The sequence below is a fragment of the Centruroides vittatus genome, unplaced genomic scaffold (genome assembly GCF_030686945.1).
Source record: "Centruroides vittatus isolate TY-2023 unplaced genomic scaffold, ASM3068694v2 contig_1620, whole genome shotgun sequence".
Taxonomy (NCBI): Eukaryota; Metazoa; Arthropoda; class Arachnida; order Scorpiones; family Buthidae; genus Centruroides; species Centruroides vittatus.
The window spans coordinates 72,988-94,202 of NW_027120986.1; the positions used below are offsets into that span (position 1 = coordinate 72,988).

The 21,215-nt window shown below is 25.2% G+C and overlaps 1 protein-coding gene across 7 annotated transcripts in view; it reads left to right on the top strand.

Moving 5' to 3' along the window:
* LOC136968813 (calcium-transporting ATPase sarcoplasmic/endoplasmic reticulum type-like) overlaps nucleotides 1–21,215 on the top strand; it is a 67,663-nt gene that overhangs the window by 37,392 nt on the left and 9,056 nt on the right. For all 7 annotated transcript variants that reach the window (XR_010879703.1, XM_067262850.1, XM_067262849.1 and 4 more), the window contains exons 5-18: nucleotides 707–811; nucleotides 3,120–3,339; nucleotides 5,274–5,359; nucleotides 6,809–6,875; nucleotides 7,801–7,973; nucleotides 11,999–12,092; nucleotides 12,171–12,301; nucleotides 13,806–13,894; nucleotides 14,605–14,707; nucleotides 15,992–16,249; nucleotides 16,330–16,548; nucleotides 19,071–19,193; nucleotides 19,553–19,613; nucleotides 21,003–21,154. Coding sequence is in view for 6 of the 7 variants with exons in the window: in XM_067262850.1 (XP_067118951.1) it covers nucleotides 707–811; nucleotides 3,120–3,339; nucleotides 5,274–5,359; nucleotides 6,809–6,875; nucleotides 7,801–7,973; nucleotides 11,999–12,092; nucleotides 12,171–12,301; nucleotides 13,806–13,894; nucleotides 14,605–14,707; nucleotides 15,992–16,249; nucleotides 16,330–16,548; nucleotides 19,071–19,193; nucleotides 19,553–19,613; nucleotides 21,003–21,154 (1,881 nt within the window). In the remaining variant the exon portion in view is untranslated. The remainder of the gene's footprint in view (nucleotides 1–706; nucleotides 812–3,119; nucleotides 3,340–5,273; nucleotides 5,360–6,808; nucleotides 6,876–7,800; nucleotides 7,974–11,998; nucleotides 12,093–12,170; nucleotides 12,302–13,805; nucleotides 13,895–14,604; nucleotides 14,708–15,991; nucleotides 16,250–16,329; nucleotides 16,549–19,070; nucleotides 19,194–19,552; nucleotides 19,614–21,002; nucleotides 21,155–21,215) is intronic.

Sequence of the window (21,215 nt, forward strand, 5' to 3'; positions counted from 1 at the left end):
TAAGTCAACAAAACACCACCTGGACAAAAATATGTAAAACAGACGATAGACCAGACGATGCAGTCAAGTGCTGACATCTGTTGTCAATAAATTCTATTTCGTACGGTTTTGAGTTATTTTCTATGTGAGACTTTTTTTTATGCGGTCCCTGTTGACCACATAAAAAATTATTTTTTTAATTGTGTTGCGAAAACTATTATTTACAGCCATTCGTGAAGTTTCGTGAGATTTTTTTTAATGCGGTCCCTATCCCCCGCATAAAAACAGGTTTGACTGTATTATTATTATTATTATTATTATACAAATGAACATTTTAGAATTTTTATGCAGTTAAGTATTGTTGTTTCTTTTATCTCATTTAAATTTAGCTTGTTACAAAGCATGTTTATTTAGAAAATACCTGAATAGAAATTTAAAGTTTTATTTATTTGCATTTGAATTTCATAAACAAATGTGTGAAGACATAATTAACTATAATTGCAGTATATTTAAAAAATATTTCTAATATAATCTAGGAAGAGATTCATCAGAAAAATATACAATGATTTATATTTGTATATAATGTTTTATGCTATACCAGTTTATTTTCATACAATTATTTCTGGAATTTTTAAAACTTAAAACAACTTTTTACTTATGTTTAAAATTATTTTTTAAAGTTTTGTAGAAAATTTCAATTAATACAGATTATTATTGTTTATTTTAGGTATTAGCAATATTTGAAGAGCACGAAGGTCAAATAACAGCTTTTGTAGAACCATTTGTTATTCTTCTCATTCTTATTGCAAATGCCGTTGTTGGTGTTTGGCAGGTAAGTAAAGGTTTATAAATGTAATAATCTTTAAAAAAATAAGATAACATATTATAGTATTAATATGCTTTATTTTTACATTATTATTTTTATTTTTTTATCAGCTTACCAAATTTACTAGTGGTTCTTAATATAATTTTTGATTCTTTTAATTTTTAATTTTTTATAAATAAAAATAACTGATACAGAAATTTAATCCGTAACCTAGTATATATCAGCAATTATTAGTTATTACAAAGTATTAAAAAATTTTTTTACTATAAACATTTGTAAGTTCGATGATAATTTGAAAATAAGATTTAGAAATGAAATGGAAAACTATCAGTTTAAATGGAATTATTAATTCAAGTATGGTGTAAATATATATATATATATATATCCTACTTGCAAATTTATGTTGAGAAAATCAAAATAAATATGTTTGAGTTAACATAAATGCTAATCATATTAAATATCATTAAATAATAAGAATTATAAAGAATAGTTTGGTTGTTTTTTCTCCCTATGAAAAATTAATTTTAATGAAATTCAAAATGTAGTATGATCAGAATAAAAATTAAATGGAAATGACAGTGCTTATTTGTGTAAAATAAGCATTGTCATCTCCATGTATTTTTTATTCTTATAAAGCAGTTTAACAGTTACATCAATTTAATTTTTTCTAGATGGTTAAAGTTTTCTTATTAGTGAAAAATTATTAATTTTTATATAGAGAAGAAAGTTGAAAATTTATTTTCAATGATAAAAGAATTTTATAAGTTTTACCAGAAAGCTTAAAGAAAAAGTATTACAATTGAATATAATTCACAAAACAATTTTATTAAATAAATGCTATCAGTAATTTAACTTTCATTGTCAATTATGAGTTTTTTAAAAACTGTCCAATTTTAAAATTTTGTATGATTTTTACTATGATTTAACAAGCATTTAGGATTGAACAGTGAAGTGACATATACATTAAAAACTAGTAAACTTTAATAAGTAATCTCAAATAAATATATATATATATATATATCAAGTTTAAACCAATTTAGATTTAACGAGCAATTATTTATTGTGACATTGTCACAATGTGGGCTGAAATTTTTAATCACATTTTTCATTTATTTAATTTAAAATATACACTCTCCACCTCAAATCTTGTAGTGTCTTGCCCTTGTATATCATACTTTTCTTTTAACAATAGAGTTGTGCTGGTCATCTGTTAACTGCTTTCAGGGGAAAACTTTTCAGTTAAAATAATTTGACTTCTGGTTTGCATTGGAAGTTTTTATATAGTTATTCAAGCCTCTTGCCCTTAAGGATTTCATATCTTGTCTTAGATTTTATCTGTCTAACTTTGTTCTCGAGATTAAGGAAAGATGGATGGATTAATGACAGTGAGCATTTATAGGTCTACAGTTTTTTCAAATTGCAACCTAAATGTCTTTTGGTTACTACACATGCCAGCAAAGAGTTTGTGCCATTTTTGAAATTAAGACAGTGACTAGAGACTAGAATAACAATCATTGTGAGAGATTTTTTCCTGTTGGTTACATTTTGGTAGAAAGTCTTTCAATGCATAAAAAAACTTACTCTATTAGATTTTGTGTTTAATTATGGCAGAAACTTCAGCAAATATTTTTATGATTTCTGTTTCTGTCTGCATTTATGCTGTATTTTATGCATTTCTTTTTCTGCATTTCTTTTTTCATTTGATTTTAAAAGAGTGGAAGATTTTTTCTGGATAATTAAGACACAGAAAGAGCTTGAGAGTATAGAATTCAACTTGTATTGAGCACCCTAAAACAGCATCTAAAAAATCTGTTGTTAGTGAGATAACAGAAAAAAAAAATTAAAATACACATGGTTGAGAATACAAATGAATGTGTATTTTACTTTTAGTACTATTTTCTTTCTATTTTGAGGTCATTTTACTGAATATAACAAATACTACATCTGCATTTACACTTGGTAATATATATATATACACATTCATATTCTCTGGCAGTGACCATTTGTTCCAACCTGTCTATCACAGTAAAACCTGATAAAGCTGGAAAGTTGAGAGTCTGTGTAGTTCTAGTTTTTACAGGTTTTACTGTAACTACAATAGTATTTATAAATGAGAAAAACTTTCAACATTTGGATTTGTATAGAAAACTTTTAGTATAAAATATCAATCAATAAATAAATATTAGTTATTGTGCTCTTTGAAGTAAAAAATTTTTTATTTCATAATAATTATAACAATATTTAAATAAACAATAAAAGATTAGTTAATTGCAAATAATAATATTTTAATAATTATATTTGTTTTCTTTATTAGGAAAGAAATGCAGAAAGTGCTATAGAAGCTCTTAAAGAATATGAACCAGAAATGGGAAAAGTAATTCGTCAAGATAAACAGGGGGTCCAAAGGATTAGGGCGAAAGATATAGTTCCTGGTGATTTGGTAGAAGTTTCAGTTGGAGATAAAGTACCAGCAGATATCAGATTGATCAAAATTTATTCAACTACAATTAGGGTGGATCAGTCTATATTAACAGGTATAAAACTGTGTGGTTGCTTAATTTCTAAAACATTTACAATGATTCACAAATTTCTTATTGGGACTTCAACCTTACATTATACTATAAATGAGTTCTTTACAAAAGGTTGTTCTATAATAATCAGTTCTATAAATTGATTTTATAGATGATGTTTGTGTACAGCACTATAAGCATTAGAACTGCTTATAGTGCTGTACACAGACAAACATCCTATATATTTAAAATTTTTTGTATTTATAGTTCTAATATATTTAAATTTTTTTCATATGATTTAACATTAAATGATGACTTATTTAATTTATCAGTTTATTACAAAATTATTAGAACATACTTACATAATTTATAAGATTTATATAAATATATAAATCATATTTTAGTTGTATTTTTTTTTAATTATGAATAAAATTAAAAATGATCATATTTTTATATTTTAAAAATGTTGAAGAACGTTATCTATAAAAAGCATCCATTTATAAATATCACTACCTTTTTAATATTATAACCAGCCAAATTATGCAATTGGAAAAAGACCAACAATAATAAATACAACTTGAAAACTAATTTAATTAACTTTTTCCAAATTTACTTTTCTGGTTAATTCATTTTGCAAAAAAATATTGAGATATAATATTGAAATACTTCAATAAGATATATATGTACAGTACATATGTTTATAATTAACTATTTCAGTGCTTTAACTTCATCTTTTTGGTATGCTAATATTTGATCTTTAACACAGATTATTTAAAATCAAAATTGAAAAATTTAACTAACATAAATTTTTGGAAGAATTTATAAATATAATAAATATGGTGTTTACAAGTTCTTATTAAAATATCATGTAATTTGTTTTTCTTGGCATAAATATCTATATAGTAGATAGATAGATGCATAACAATATGAGAATCTTTAAAATAAAAAGTGAAGACTGTCATCCTGCTGCAATAAACTTTTTAATTTTTAGAAAGTTTATCAGCAATAAACTTTCTAAAAATTAATTAGTTATTCACATAAAAATATTCATTTATATATATATATATTTTTGTTAATGAAAACAAGTACTAATGTAAGTCTTTTGTAAAGTACAAAATGCTAATAAACATAGTTTATATAAGACTTGCATCAAATTTCATTGTAAACAATTTTGTCACAATGCCAATACATATATTTTTTACTCAGAAATGATTAGTTTACCAAAATGAATCATAAAATATTCAAATTAAAATGATATAAAAATTATTTTCATATGATTAGCAGTCAAAGAAACTAAACTAGTTCAAATGTAATGTTTGTATTAATTAATGAAGGCCATGAAAATTTAAAAAGATTTCATATAACAATTACTGTTTTTTTCCTGGAAAAAACAGTAATTGTCATATGAAACCTTTAGCTTTCCTGCAGGCCTGTAGGGCAGCTTTTTTTTCTCAAGCCCATTGTGGGTTAGGCCAAGCTTGCAATTGGACAGCTGGCTGGTGAGGGCAGATCACTCCTATAAAATCTCTAGGATTTTTTGACCTCCTGGATTGATCCTATATCCTTCAGTAGCAGACTGATGCCTTAACTGCCTTGGTTATCTGGCTAAGTTCATTTATTAACAATTAGAGTTAATAAACAAACTTACTGTTTATTACAGTATATAAATTAAGTTTTCTAAAAAGAAATTGATCTGTGTAGAAGAAAAAAACTTTGGTCTTAGAATATGAACTATATTCTTTGATAAAGTGCCAAATGTTTTAACTATTTAAGTTACTTGAAAATTTGTGGTTCTTCATTAAATCTTAAATATTTATATATTAAATTGTTTTGCATACATTAAATCTTAATGTAAAATCTGAATTTTATAAATATTAATTACAAAAATCACTAATAATAAAGATTAATTCATTTTCACTTTAAAATTTTTTACACAAATTAAATTTTTTATTATTTAGGAGAATCTGTATCTGTTATCAAGCATACAGATCCTATTCCAGATACTAGAGCTGTAAATCAGGATAAGAAGAATATATTATTTTCTGTAAGTATCTAACTATATGGTTATATTGATCATTTTTAAATTATTGGTATATAATTTTAAATATTAGTATTCTTGTTTTGTTGTATATATTTTTATTTTATACATATTAATAATTTCAAACATTTTATACATTTATGAAATGATTGCATACAGACTCAATACAGAGTATAAAAACACATTGTGCCTGATACATATTGTATGAAATTTTTAGAATATAAAGGGTGTTTCATAATGCAGTAAATAATAAATAATTTTGAAAATATTGTCATCAAACTATTGAAAATATAGATTTGACATTTGTTGTGAATTATGCAATAATGCTTTAAGTTTTGTCAGTATAAATTTTGTGTAATCTTTTTCACCAGTACTTCAACACATTCCAATGAAATTCATCTTATGCCATACCTTGACTGTATCTCATTGACTAAAGCCCAGGGGCTTTAGTCAATGAGATACAGGCCATTTGTAACCCATTTAGATCAGCCAAGGTTTCTGATATGGGTAATGCATACATCTTGTCTTTGTTGAAATCCTTAGATGCAGAAGCAGAAATTCAGTGGCATTAGATTGAGAGATCTCTGAGGCCAATTTATGTAACCACTACAATCCATTATTGATTGAAAATGTGATTTAGGTAATCAATTACATATCATTGGTAGTCAGGCATGCCTCATCTTATTGGTAAATTTACCTTACATTCATCACAAAACAAGTTTAAATATTTCAAATATATTCATTTATAACTACCAGGTACAAAGGATCTGCAGACCAATACAAAATCATAATCAAAATTATTATACGATCAACATTTTAACAGCAAAATTTTATGTTGTCAGTATGTGAAAGCATGAAATTTACCAGATACATAATATCCCACTGTAATATCTATATTACATGTTCTTCAGTACAGTGGATAATGCTCAAACAGCTTTGTAGGAGATTCATCTACTGGACTGTTTACTTGACTTTCAGTTTAAAAAAAAAAAAAAAAAAACACTAAACTGTTCCAAAACAAAAATCAAAATTAGGACCACAGTAATATATATCATGTCTACACCAGCAATGTAATATGTGCAAATTACCAAGCAGTGTGAAGAACAATGCAAATAGGGCTACATCAAGTTGACTTTATATCTGATTCTAGTACAAACCCCAATTTTTGAGACCAAGTAAGCATTAAAGGTGATAAAACACATTATATTCATCATTTATATATATATTTATTTTGTTTCTTAGTTAGCCTAAATTAGAATACATTTTTTCATGTTTATTAATAGATTTTTTAAATCTACTTTTCCATTTTCAAGTTTATTTTGATCGAAAATAATTAATTTTATGTAAAAGAATAATAGAATATTTTATATTTCTAAATATTAATATATTTATATATAATATATATCATTATTTACTATATATTTATTAGTAAGTAAACCATTTTTCAATTTCCAGGGCACTAATATTGCTGCTGGCAAAGCAAAAGGAATTGTAATTGGAACAGGATTAGAAACAGCCATAGGTAATTTTTGATTATTGCCACATGTTATTTTTGATTATTTTGGATTTTTTTAAATTGATAATAGGACAGTTAGAATCCCTTAACAATTAAATTTATCCTATCATTATATACTATGAAGAAAAGTATTATGTCAGCTTTTTATGTTATTTAGAAATTAGTCATTGTATATATTTATACTTTTGCTATTGTATTTTTCAATATTAAATTAAAATTGCAATGATTATTGTCATAGTAAGCATATGTTGCATATATTTAAGTTTATAATTGACACAAACAAATTTAGTGTTTGAAATATTTTATATTTAATTGCATTAAATTAATCTCAGCATGGAGACAGCCAGATGACCGAACTGTATATCTCTCTGGGGAAGCTGGAATCAAATCCAGACAAACTCAAGAATTTTTCATGGTCAATCAGTCTTAGACGTGTCAAGCTGACTTTGTCATTTCTTACCACCTGGCTGCTCCCATTGTGGGTCTAACCAAACCTGTGGAGAGTATGGATAAAGGCCCTTTTAGTATCTGTACGGTAGAGAGAATCAAAAATGAAGGAAAAAGTCATCATGGATCTGACTTTAAAAATGATTACTGATAATTTTAAGTTCTTAAAGTTTATTGTTTGTCAAATTAGAAGCAAAAAATTGAAACAGATTAAAAATTAAATTTGCTGTAGAAGACACTTTCAACTATAGCCTCAACTTGAAAGTGTCAGATTTTATATTAACAGTAATCTATAAATATATATGTAATCAAATACATGAAATTAGTTAAGCAACAATAAACAAATTGCAAGGAAAAAAAGAATAATTAAAATAACAGCCATTAATTACAGCATAGTAGTGATAAATTAATTTTATTAAAGTATTTATTTAATTAAATAATTAAAAATTTTATTTTGATAATTATAAATTTTAAAATTATGTAGGTAAAATTAGGACAGAAATGTCTGAAACTGAAGAAGTCAGAACTCCTCTACAACAAAAACTTGATGAATTTGGAGAACAACTTTCTAAAGTGATATCTGTTATTTGTGTTGCAGTATGGGCAATTAATATTGGACACTTTAATGATCCTGCTCATGGTGGCTCCTGGATAAAAGTACTTATTTTGTATTTAAATTAATATTTACATTAAATAGTGGAAGACTTTATTTCAACATATAGTTTGTAGAAAAATCTGTGAAATGGAATTTTACTACTATTTAATTTAGTAATATATATTATTGCATAAAGTATTTTATCTCCATCTCTGAGAGAGAAAAATAGATGATGATGATATTATTATTATTATGTTTTCTAGATAAAGATAATTACTTTTAATTCTTAAGTTTTTTATCATATGTATTTTGTGATTTTAATTAGATTAAATATGAAATCAAAATTTCGTTGTAAGGTAATGTAATATTTAATTCAGAAAATCTGAGTTTTTAAAAATAATTAAACAAGTTTCCTTAGAACTATTTATAAATCTGTTGTACAGATAATAAAAGTTCAAAATATAGATGATGATAATATTATTTTTATGGTTTTTAAACAATCTAAAATTTTTAGAGATGGGCAACTATCACTTTTTTGAATTCAAACCAGATCTTGAATGTTTCAAATACTCAAATATCTCAAGTACAATCAAATCTTGGTTTTCAAAAAATTTGGTCCATGAACAATTTTGAACTCATAATTGCACAGGTTGCTGTACAATAACTTGGTTGCCAAACAAGCTACTTGGCAAGAGCTGTCCACAGATGGTCAGTTCCCTATACAGTAGAGAGTCGTAAATCGGCACCCTGGTAATCGGAATGGCCGGTAATCGGCACGATTTTCAGTCGGACTGTGTCGTGCTGAATCGAACGTTTTTGATACTAAATTTACTTCTAAAGTATAATTTTCATGTTTTTATATTCTTCAATATATTTATTTTGTTTGTACAAAATGCAGAAATAATTTTTAACGATACGATAGCCTCGATTATTATTATAAAAATTTTCGTTAGGCTTAAAATCGACGAAAATTCAACACAAAGTGACACGCAACGGAGAAAATTTTGAACATCAGGCAGGTTAAATTAGATTTCAATGTTCATGAGGGAAAGATACTACTACTGTTTTTTGCTACATGCCACAGTTGATTCTAAATTAATAAAAGACATGTTAATTGACATTCATGTAATGTAAATGTCATCCAAGAATTCATGTTTAAATATGCTTAAGTTAAGTTAAATAACAAAAAGTTATTAATATTATATATTATTAATTATTAATATTTAATATTTGTTAATATAATATATTGCATTTAAAGTCATTTTTATGCATGAAATACAGCTAAAAAAATTTAGAAAAAAAGGCTTTATTTTGGGGTCAGGAACAGATTAATCCATTTTATATTTCTTATGGAAAAATTTGTTTTGATTTTAGAACATATTTGTTTTTGAACAACTTTTAGGAATGAGTTATGTTTGAAAACAGAAGTTTGACTATACTTAGTGAACTTAATTACCTTATGTAACTGATTTAGTTAATAGTTTATTTATTTCTTTATAATAAATTGATAATGTAAAAAGAAAAAGTTTGAAGAAATGAAATTTCAAAGTATTTATATGACTTTGAGTTTTACAGTACCTTCTTTTTAGTACTGTTATTTAACTACAATAGATTAATCAATAATTGTTTTCATTTTCACCAACAACAACTGTAGATTTTTATGTAAGAAAATAAGAATTTGAAAATCTTCAAGATCTAGTCTGCTTCTGTTTTGTGGCAAATTAAACCAGCTGAAGATAGGGTTGCCAGTTTGAGGTTTTTTTTTATTTAAAATGGGGGAACTTTTCTAGATAACTGGGAAAATGAAAAAGTGTTAATTAGGAAATTTTGTAGGGAATTTTATATTTTCAAATGGAAAATTGGAGAATATATAATGTTTTATTTAATGATAATTTAACTTCATTATTAAAATTGTTTTTTTCTAATTTTGTTGCATTCCACATATTGCCAAAATGGCTAATATTGCATGTCTAAGTGGAGAAAATTCTAATTAAGCATGTTAAAATATTGAGTTCTATCAGGATGCTATTATATGATTTTATAACATCAATCTGATGTAACTAAAAGTAAGAAATATGATCAAATTGTGACTTTGCCTTTAAACCTCTCATATTTCTTAAGAATGATTATAACTTCTTTGGTTATGTACTGTACATGATCTCCAGCAAATGGCATTATTTTTCATTGATTTTTCTGTAGGAAAATCCTTCTTCAAAAATTCTCAAAAACAGAAGTAGATAAAAACCAAACAGTTTTTTGTATTAGAATTTATTTAATTCTTCTATTAATGTACAGTGTGTACAGTTCATAATTTTGAAAATTGAATGTTACAAATTTTATAAAATTCATAAAAAATTATCTAATATTAGTGATATTGTGGGAAATTTTTCAATATATTCTGTAATTTTGGAAAATTTTGCAAACACTTTGGGATAATTCACTCCATATATCTGGCAACTCTAGCTGAAGAAATGTTGACTTTAGATATGGCATGATATTAGAAATATTCATAATATTCAATTTTTTTTTTATCAGTGGGATGTTCAAAGATCTCAGCTATACATGGATCTTCTCGTATTAGAGTATTCATGGATAGATTTGTCAATCTCTACTTTTTTCAATATAAGACAGTTGAATATATGTTTTGTTTATTGCAGTAATGTTAACTATTACTTAAAAATCTAATCTTTATGGATTAACAATTGTTTTGTCTAATAAGTATTTATTATTTATACAAAAAAATAATTTATGAGAAAGGTTGAATAATCTAAACTTGTGTATTTTTTAAGTAATTGTGCTTGTTGTCAAGTTGGAAGCTCCAGTTGTATAAAATGGATGAGAAAGAGCAAGAAAAAATTTTAAATGTGTTATTGTTTTTTTATTCAGTTCACAAAACATCATCTCTCAAGAAATGAATTGCAGACAAAATAATATGACAGTGTATTCATTAGTTTTATACATCTGTGACATGAATTTAGTTTTAATCATTTGAAAAATAAATGAAAAAAATACCAATATTATAGATGTATAAATTATTTTGTAATTCTGAGATGGCAAGTATTTACAAGAACTTAATTTATTTGTTGAATATTGTGAATAGAAAAAGAAATGCAGTGTAACAAAATAAAATAGTAAGTTGAACATCAATATTCATACATTTCTTGGCCAGTTATTTGTTTTTCCTCTTTCATTTTGCTTGTCTTATTTTATACACATAGGTAAAATTAGAACATTAAAAACTTTATTATATTCTTTTCTCTCTTTTATTTGTTTATTATCTATTGTTAGCATCACAACTATATAATTGTGAAAAAACACCCTCCATTTTACCAGTGTACATTTTTCATTTTCTCCACATTACAGATTAGATGACCTGTTGACTTATAGAACATTGTAGATTATTTGAAAAAGAAAAATTGTTAAAAAGTAGGATATTTGAGTATGAGAGCATACAAAAAAAATTTTATTTATTGATGGAATAGCATTGATAGATCAACATTATCAGTTTAGTAGAATATCTGCTAATGATTGGTTTTTCATATTTGCTTTCTGTGCTTTTTTGTATAATAATATTAATAATGATGATATTGAATTGAATTTTTTATATTTGATATCTGTACATCTAATTTTCAAATTTATATTAAAGTATGAATTTTGTAAAATTATTAAAATTAAATATTTTCAGTTCACTTGTGAAGTTAACATTTTCAGTAATATTTATGCTAATGTAGAATGAATATTTAACTTGATATCCCATTTAAATTCTTGGGTTCATTACAGTCATTTTTTACTTCTAAATGTTAACATTTCTATGGATGTGTTTTAATTGTTATTATTTCTGCTTGGAAATTATAAATTACAAATTTCAAAAAAAATTTTTAAGTTAAAGATATATTAATTCTATTTAATAGAAATGTTATTAAATTCAATAAACTTGCATACTTTAAAATCATGATTTAACATACTAATGAGAGATAAAGATTAAGACTTTGATAAAATTATTAATAAGAATATTTCTTTTAGAAAGTAGTAATTTTTCTTTTATTTGATAAAATGTATTTCATGTAATTATTTTTATTTAATCAAGGGTGCCATATATTATTTCAAAATTGCAGTAGCATTAGCTGTTGCTGCTATTCCAGAGGGTTTACCTGCAGTTATTACTACATGTCTTGCTCTTGGTAAACAGCTTTAAAATTTTATTAATTGGTTGACTTTCGAAGTATTAATAAATTAATATACTTTACTCTTTTAATCAGGGACAAGACGAATGGCCAAAAAAAATGCAATAGTAAGATCTCTTCCTTCTGTAGAGACATTAGGATGTACCTCAGTTATTTGTTCTGATAAAACAGGAACATTAACAACTAATCAGATGTCTGTAAGCAGGGTAAGTAAAACTAAAACATATTAAATATATATTGCATTTTACGGACTATAAGACGCACTTTTTTCTTCAAAAAATTGCCTCCAGAATTCAGGTGCGTCTTATAGTCCGTAGTGTCTTATAGGTATTTTTTTAAAAAATTGCTTAAAAATTAAGGTGCATCTTATAGTCCGTAAAATACAGTATATATTAGTGTAATGTAAAAAATTGAGAAATCTGGAAGTAAAAAAAATTATCATCACCTGAATTATTAAAATCCATAAATATTAATTTTTAATTGAAAATGAAATAATTACATATATTTTGAGCTACAATATGCCTGAAAAGTACACTAAGATCCATGACTTAAATCTTGTGGATTTTACTATTTTGCACATTTAAAATTATGAGTTTATGCAGTGAAAATAGTATATTTGAAATGTCTTAAACAATAGAAATGAATTTAACTAGTTTGGATATGTTGAGACAGACAAATAAAGCTGCTTTTCTGTTTACAAACATGTTTGAATTTGATGAAATGCATTTTAATTTACATTTGATTTAGCCATCTTCATAAAAAAAATATTACTTATCCTACAATGAACAATTTTGTGATCATTTTGTAGATTAATATTTGATAAACCTTAGCAAACCATAACAATTTAAACTAAATTACTATCATTTACTGCTAGTTTATACTCCTTTAGAATAATTAGGTTGGAATAATTTTCTTCCAATATATCCAATTTAAATGTAATGCATGCAAAAAATAATCAGAATTTTAAGTGAAATTGTAAAATACGTCATATCATTTTTGCAGAGTGTCAAGTTTTGTTTTGTGCTCACATGTTTCATGGTTTTCATTTTAGATATTACAATGGTTTTTATGACTTTATTATTTGAGGAAATTCTATGGAATTTTATGTATAAAGATGGAAATTATGGCATGCATGTATATGTACATGCTGTCTTTCTTAAAATACGTAACATGATTTTTATATTGTTTGTTATATTTTATATATTTGTTTAAATTAATTATTCTTTTTATAAACACTTGATAGCATATTTAGCTTGATAATATAGTCAAACTTTTATATAACACTCACTCATAATGCATCAATGAATATTTATAAATGGTCCTTCCCATTAATATTAAGAACCTTTTAGTGTATATAAATAAATGTACAATTTTACATTGCAAATGACATCATCATAAAATCTCATAACTTTCAGATTCAAACTTAAACATGTATATAGATTTCATTAAATATAATTTTTATTGTTTGAAGTGCTTCAGCTTAGCATTTGATTTAGTGTCAACTTCATAGATAGAGATTCAGTGATAAATGGAAATTTAACTGTGGATATCAAAATACTCTGGCACAGTTTAATTGAGATTAAAAATTAACACAATATTTTGTAATTTTTATTAGCTTAAATTTAGCATATATTTACTGACAAAAGAGAATTTTATATGCATGTATATATATATATATATTTTTTTTTTTTTTCTTCTTCAAATTTTTAGTTCTTCATTCTCAATAAAGCAGAAGGCAATGAAATAGCTTTTAATGAGTTTGAAGTCACGGGTTCTACGTATGAACCAATAGGAGATATGTGAGTAAAGTTTATCATTTTGTAAGACTTGTAGATTAGCATAAGAATATATTTATGAAGTCAAGTGTGATTAGTATTGGATGATTCAAAAGTTTTTGGAAAATTTGAAAATTATAATTAAAAAAATTTTAAAAAAAAAACCTATTAAAATTAATTACTAACTTTCTTTTATTTTCAAGTGATTCATTTTTTTAATGACTTCCAAATTTACTTAACATAAATATTTTAAAACAATTAAATATATATAATTAATATAATAATGTATATAATAATAAATAGATGAACAAATAAATAAATATAAATTTTACTGTGTGTTTTTGTTTTTGGCATTTAATGTTTAAAATATGATCGTATTTTAAACATTAAATGCCAAAAACAAAAATACACAGTAAAATTTATATTTATTTATTTGTTCATCTATTTATTATAATTCATAATTGTACGATCTTCAATACTTATTATTGCTATATGTTGAACAATTTACAGAATTCACTTTTTGAGTTGCACTATATTATAAATGAGCAAATAAATCACTTTTTAAGAATTCTAGTATATTATTGCTGTTTGAATATCAAATAAAAATATTAGCAGAGTAGTAGTGATTTTTAAAATTTTTTTAAATAAAATTGTTTAATTATTTTGATTTATATTTATTTAATTTTGACATCTACCAAGCTAATTTTTTTCTGCTTTAATTATTAATCTGTTAGATATTTAAATGGACAAAAAGTACGGTGTTCAGATTACGAAACACTCTACGAATTGGGAACAATTTGTGTTATGTGTAACGATTCCAGTATTGATTTTAATGAGGTAAGTTGTTAATCTTATTTCATTAAAATTTATTTTAATTAATTTTATTTTATTAAAATTCATAATAAAATTGAGAATTTTTATTATTATTTCTTGTGAATTGTTTGTTTGATCTCTTGAAAAATGTAATTTATCACAATGTTTATATTTTTATAGAGCAGTGTTTATGATATTACTTTAGAAATTTATTTGTCTTTGTAAAATGACAAAGTTGTAAAACATCTGAATGTAAAAACATTTCCAAGCATCCAAACATTTCAGTATTAGATGCAGTTAGAAATTGAAAAAGTAAATGAAAATAAAATTGATTTCACTGTAAAGAACAGACATACTTATTGTACAATAATAATCCAATTTAACAGCATTGTTAATTGATGATAAATTGGTTTATGTAAAAAGTTAAAATTTAGCCAATGATATTTACCTTTAATAAATATTAAGTTTATACAAGAAATACTTTTCTTCCATTTTTTATTTGTCATTTTAACACACTAGTGACAGTCCACAAAAATTACAAACACAGAGACAATCTTTCTTTTGAGGCTCTGCTCCAAAATAAAATGCAGAAATGGAAAACAGCATCCTCTGGCATTCTTGCACCAGCAAGAATGCCAGAGGATGCTGTTTTTCTTTGTATATATGTAATATTTTTATATTTATTAAACTGATTTATTATTAAATATATATTTGTTATGCATTGAGTAATTAAATTTTAATTTTTTAGAATTTTATAGAAATAAATAAATTTTTGAAATAAAACTTATTGGAAGATAATGTCAAAATTTTTCTGTTTAAATATTAAACAAATCATGAATAAATATTGATTTAATTGAAGACATGAGTGGATAAGATGTTATGTTATAATCATTCAAAACATGACTGTCCATTATGGTAAAGATATTCTTTATGTATCATCTCTCACATTTATTGTGAAATATCCCAGAAGTTAAACAACACTGTAATATTGTCTATAAGACATTATTTCATGGTTATATTTACATCAAAATAATTACATAATAAAAATTGAACATCGAGTCACTCAAAACTTTGTGTAGTGTAACATCTTCATTCAATCATGTCTTCAATTGTTTTTATGATAAAAGATAAATTGTGAAAAGATGAAAGATGAATATTGATATTGTAATGATAAACAGTTAAGTAGTTTTCTTTTTGCTTTAAAAAGATTAATTAATTACATTATGTCATTATTGTATTTAATGTTCAAAGCAATATTTGCATCTTTATTTTTAATCCAATAAATATGTTACTTTTTTATTGTTTCAGTATAAACAAATATTTGAAAAAGTTGGAGAGGCAACAGAAACTGCTTTAGTAGTTCTTGCAGAGAAAATGAATCCTTGGGGAGTTGATAAAACAGGACTTTCAAGGAGGGAATCTGCTGTTGTTGTAAATCATAGTATTCAGTCAATGTGGAAAAAAGAATTTACTTTGGAATTTTCTCGTGATAGAAAATCTATGAGTGTGTACTGCATTCCTACTAAAGTTTCTAGGTTAGGAGCTGGACCAAAAATGTTCTGCAAGGTAAATTTTTATATTTTAAAGTAAGTAAACAGTTATTAATGTCAGATATTTACTTTTTATTTTTACTGCTATTTGAATAGGGTGCCCCTGAAGGAGTTCTTGATCGGTGTTCACATGTGAGAATTGGAACAAACAAAGTTCCCATGACATCTTCATTAAAAAGTCGTATTTTGGAACTTACAAAACAGTATGGAACAGGACGTGACACACTAAGATGTTTGGCTTTGGCTACAGTGGACTCTCCACCAAAAGTAGATGATATGGATCTTACAGAATCATCCAAATTTTCATCATATGAAGTATGGTTTATGAAAAGAACTAAATTCATAACTATATATTAATTATCAATATCAAATTTTTGTATTTATTTAAGTTGTCTTCTGAAGATAATATTTGCAAATACATTCTTTAGATTCCAAATTTTAATTGAATTCAATAATTTTAGTGAATTTTTAGATTAATCATTGACAGATTGAATATTAGAACATGAAGTTGATTGAAAGATAAATTTATTACTGTAAATTTATAGTGTCTTTCGTTAAGTTTAATTATGATAATTTGAAATAGATGAAAGCTTCTTAAACTGTCATACTCAAGTAGTTTATATACACAGTGATCATAATTACAGTTGTCCTATTCAGTAGGCTCTGTAGCTCCAATCAATAAGCTAATTGACACCAAAATTTGTGTACATGCTATTTAATCTTTGAGGAAAATATTGTTGTCATAATTTGTGGGTTTTTTTATTGCAAAACTGAATTTTTTAAAAATTTTATAATTATTCAAATAATTTAATATAATTATCAGTAGTAGTGGTTTGACACATACTAATCACAAAATTGTCTAGTAAATAATTTTTCACATCACAAAATTAATTTTTAAAATATTTACGAAATAATTTCATCAATAAGACGTTAAAATTTTTTCAAAAATGAGTGGTAATTTGAAATAATATTACACTGAATTTATTTTGAAAATATTTTATTTTTACATTACATGAATACGGTTTGTTAAATACAGTTTAAGTGTTTCCAGTTTTTCCTTCAGTTTATCTAAAGCAAGACATATTTCTGTAAATAAGAACAGCAATATATTTTCGCAATTGCAAACGATATAATCTCGATCTAATTTTTGATATTTGTAAGACCAAGAAAGTTGACATTGGAAATCATTGATAAATTGTTGGTCAAGTTTTTGGTAGCGAGGAACAAAATTCCAGTTTAGGTGATCTTTTAATTTGCATAAAGTTGTGGTTTTTAATTGTTGGTATTTTAAAATTTTTTTAAATATCAAACCTATGCATGAAGATAACAATAAAATTATCCGAAAGAGTTTGAAATTCTGCAACTTTATTCCAATCAAGATGGTCCAAAAAATTGGTTAGGAATTGTTCATCTAATTGCTGGTATTGGCAAATTAAATCCCATTTTGCATAATCAATATGTTATATGATAAACAAGACAGTGAATTTGTAATTTTTTCATATGTATTCTCAATTTAACTTATCTGCGAATTCTGAAATAAACGTGTTAAACAAATTGTGCCGCTGACTGATGATATCCCAATCAACATAATTTTTAAAATGACGAATAGTACGTTCTAAGGGCAAAGACGAGAAAGTTTTCCAGCCAAAGGGGGGGGTTGAGTATTGGCTATAAAGAAACAATTTTTCATATTATGAAGTATTATTTGGTTACATTATTTGAATTGAATACAGATTTAAATTGATTACATATGTGAAATGTATACAATATTCTCCAAACCCTTTTTCTATAAGAGTCAGATGTATAAGTTTTTTAAAAAGTTATTTGAGTGATAGCTGTTCCGGTTTTAATAGTTATATTTTCTTATCTGAAATTTAGTTTTCATATTTAGAAAACTTTTTGGATAATTTTATTATCCTCTTCATACATAAGTTTGATATAAAAAAAGTTTTAAAATACCAACAATTAAAGACAGAGACTTTTCATGAATTAAAAGATGACCTAAACTGGAATTTTGTTTCCCATTATCAAAAACTTGACCAACAACTTATTGACGATTTCCAATGTCAACTTTCTTGGTCTCACATTATAAAATATAAAAAATTAGATCAAGATTATATTGTTCGCAATTGCAAAAATATATTGCTGTTCTTACTTGCAGAAATATATCTTGGTTTAGATAAACTGAAGGAAAAACTGGAAACACTTAAACTGTATTTAACAAACTGTATTCATGTAATGTGAAAATAAAATATTTTCAAAATAAATTCAGTGTTATATTATTTCAAATTACCACTCATTTTTGAAAAAATTTTAACATCTTATTGACAAAATTATTTTGTAAATATTTTAAAAATTAATTTTGTGATGTGAAAAATTATTTACTAGACAATTTTGTGATTAGTATGTGTCAAACCACTACTACTATTATCTTAATATTTTAATGTAAATTTTTGATTTACACAGAAGTTAAAACTAGAGGTTAGTTAATAATATGTGAAAAAATGTGAATTTTTATTTTATTTTCAAGGATACCAAATGAAATATTTTTTAATGTTTATTTTGTAATGATGATGAGATATAAGATTTGTGAATTGTTTTTTGCTGCAAGTGGCAAGATAATCATCATAAAAATTATTGTCTTGAATTAATCATCTGCAAACAGACAGGACCCAAACTATCAGAACTGTAATCCAATTATAATAAAACTATGTTGCTATCTGGCCAGCAGTTATTTATATTAATTTGAACAATTTTTCCATTAAATATGTTAAATATGATCTAAATAGTTTGCCCTTGGATTTGTTTATTAATTGATACTAATATGTAATTTGTAGGTGGGCATGACATTTATTGGTGTTGTTGGAATGTTAGATCCTCCAAGAAAAGAAGTTAGCGATTCCATAAAATGTTGTAAAGCAGCTGGTATTCGAGTAATAGTCATAACCGGAGACAATAAGGTTTGTGAGAGATATAATGTATCAGGAAATTATTTTCTTTACTTTATTTACTAAAGAAATTATACTAATTAATATATATTATTGTGGTATTAAATTTTTATAATTAAATACCTTGGTTATTACGATATATTTAAAGATATATTTCACTGAATGAGATACATGTCCAGCTCCAAATATTTTTAATGTTTAAAAAATTTTACTAATGATTAGTAATTTTTTTTGTTAATTCTGAAGATTTAATTACCACATATTATCAATTTTAAATTACAATTAAATGTGCATTAATGATAAACATTGATTTAAGTGATATAGATAGTTTAATATGTAAAGTAAAATTTAATAATTCTAATACTTTACAGGCTACTGCAGAAGCTATCTGCCGCAGAATTGGTATTTTTGGGGAAAATGAAGATACTACAGGTAAATTTCAAATAATGATGACAATTCAGTTCAATCTTTGAAGTAATATCTTAATTCTATTATAATCTCTTTTTAAAATTTGATTTTTTTTCCTTCTGAAAATTGTTTTTATGATTTAATGAAATTTATATCAAATTTTTACTATATTAAATCATCATTAAATTCTGTAATTCTCTAGTTAGCATGACTATCTACACCCATAGATTAATTTAACTATATATATAAATTTTGATGTTTTTTGTCTACTCTTATTTCATTTTTTTATTTCTTAGTATTAAAAGAAATTATGCAAGTTTTGAAAAAAAAAAAGATTTATGGGAGATTCAGATTTTTAATGAAACAAACAAACCTTCAAACACTCATTTTGAAAATATTTAAAAAAAATTAGCAATTTAGATCATTATCAAAATTATATATATAACTTTTATTAATATAATTATATATACAAGATGTTCATTTAAAAATTGTCCTGGGCAAAATAGATCTTTTGCAGCATTGCATGGATGTATGAACACGGTGCATGCTTGTTCCAGTGCTAAAATAACTGATACTTAAATATCTATCTAGTGGCAAAAGATTAAATCAATTAAAAAAATACCATGATGATCAATTAATGCAGAGTGTGCTCCAGAATGCATGTGATACCAAGTGTATTTTATCCTAAACATATGGAATTTAGGGTGAGCAGCTTCTTGGTCCTGTATTCATTGACTGCATCCTGAACAGTGACTGATATCTAAATATCCTAAACAGGATGGCAAAGAAAGGGATTATGACTTTCCTTTGGCACAACTACAACAAATTTGGCACTAGTGTGATGGCATATTAGCTTATTTACAAACAGACTTATGTCAGAGCAATTTGGCAACTTTTGGAGCCAAATTGCTCTGACATAAGCCACCACAAAAGAAGCCACACACATAAAAAGCCACCACATTCCCAGACTTTACCCCTCCATACTTTTTTCCTGTGGGGTTGCCTAAAATCATTGGTATATGATGTGTACCCTATAGTGCCATTTCTTGTTGATGAACTGGAGAGATGACTATGACAGGCTTGTAAACAATGACACCACAATTGCTACATGCTATCCATACACCATGCTTGATTAGCTATGTGTTTGTATTGCCACTGAAGGCAGTTGTTTTGAACATATTATCTTTGTCCTTTTCAATTGGAGATAATCTGTATATTGTGTTAAATCATCATAAATTGATTCCTTTTGGTTATTTTAGCACTGGAACAAGCAGCACCACATGTATACACTCATGCAATGCTGGAAAGATCTCTCATGCTCCTGGACAGATGTTTATGTGGACACCATATCTATTAATTTAATTTAATTTAATTAATTATTACTTTAATTTTTAAATTATTTCTTTAATAAAGGTCTCTCATTTTCTGGACGTGAATTTGATGATTTAACTTCGAGTGAGCAGCGACTTGCTTGTCAAAGGGCACGATTATTTTCTCGTGTGGAACCTGCTCATAAGAGTAAGATTGTCGAATATTTACAAGCTGACGGAGAAATATCTGCTATGGTAAAATTGACATCGCATCTACATATTCTTAATTATTTCAAAATTTTCAGTCTTTTTATTT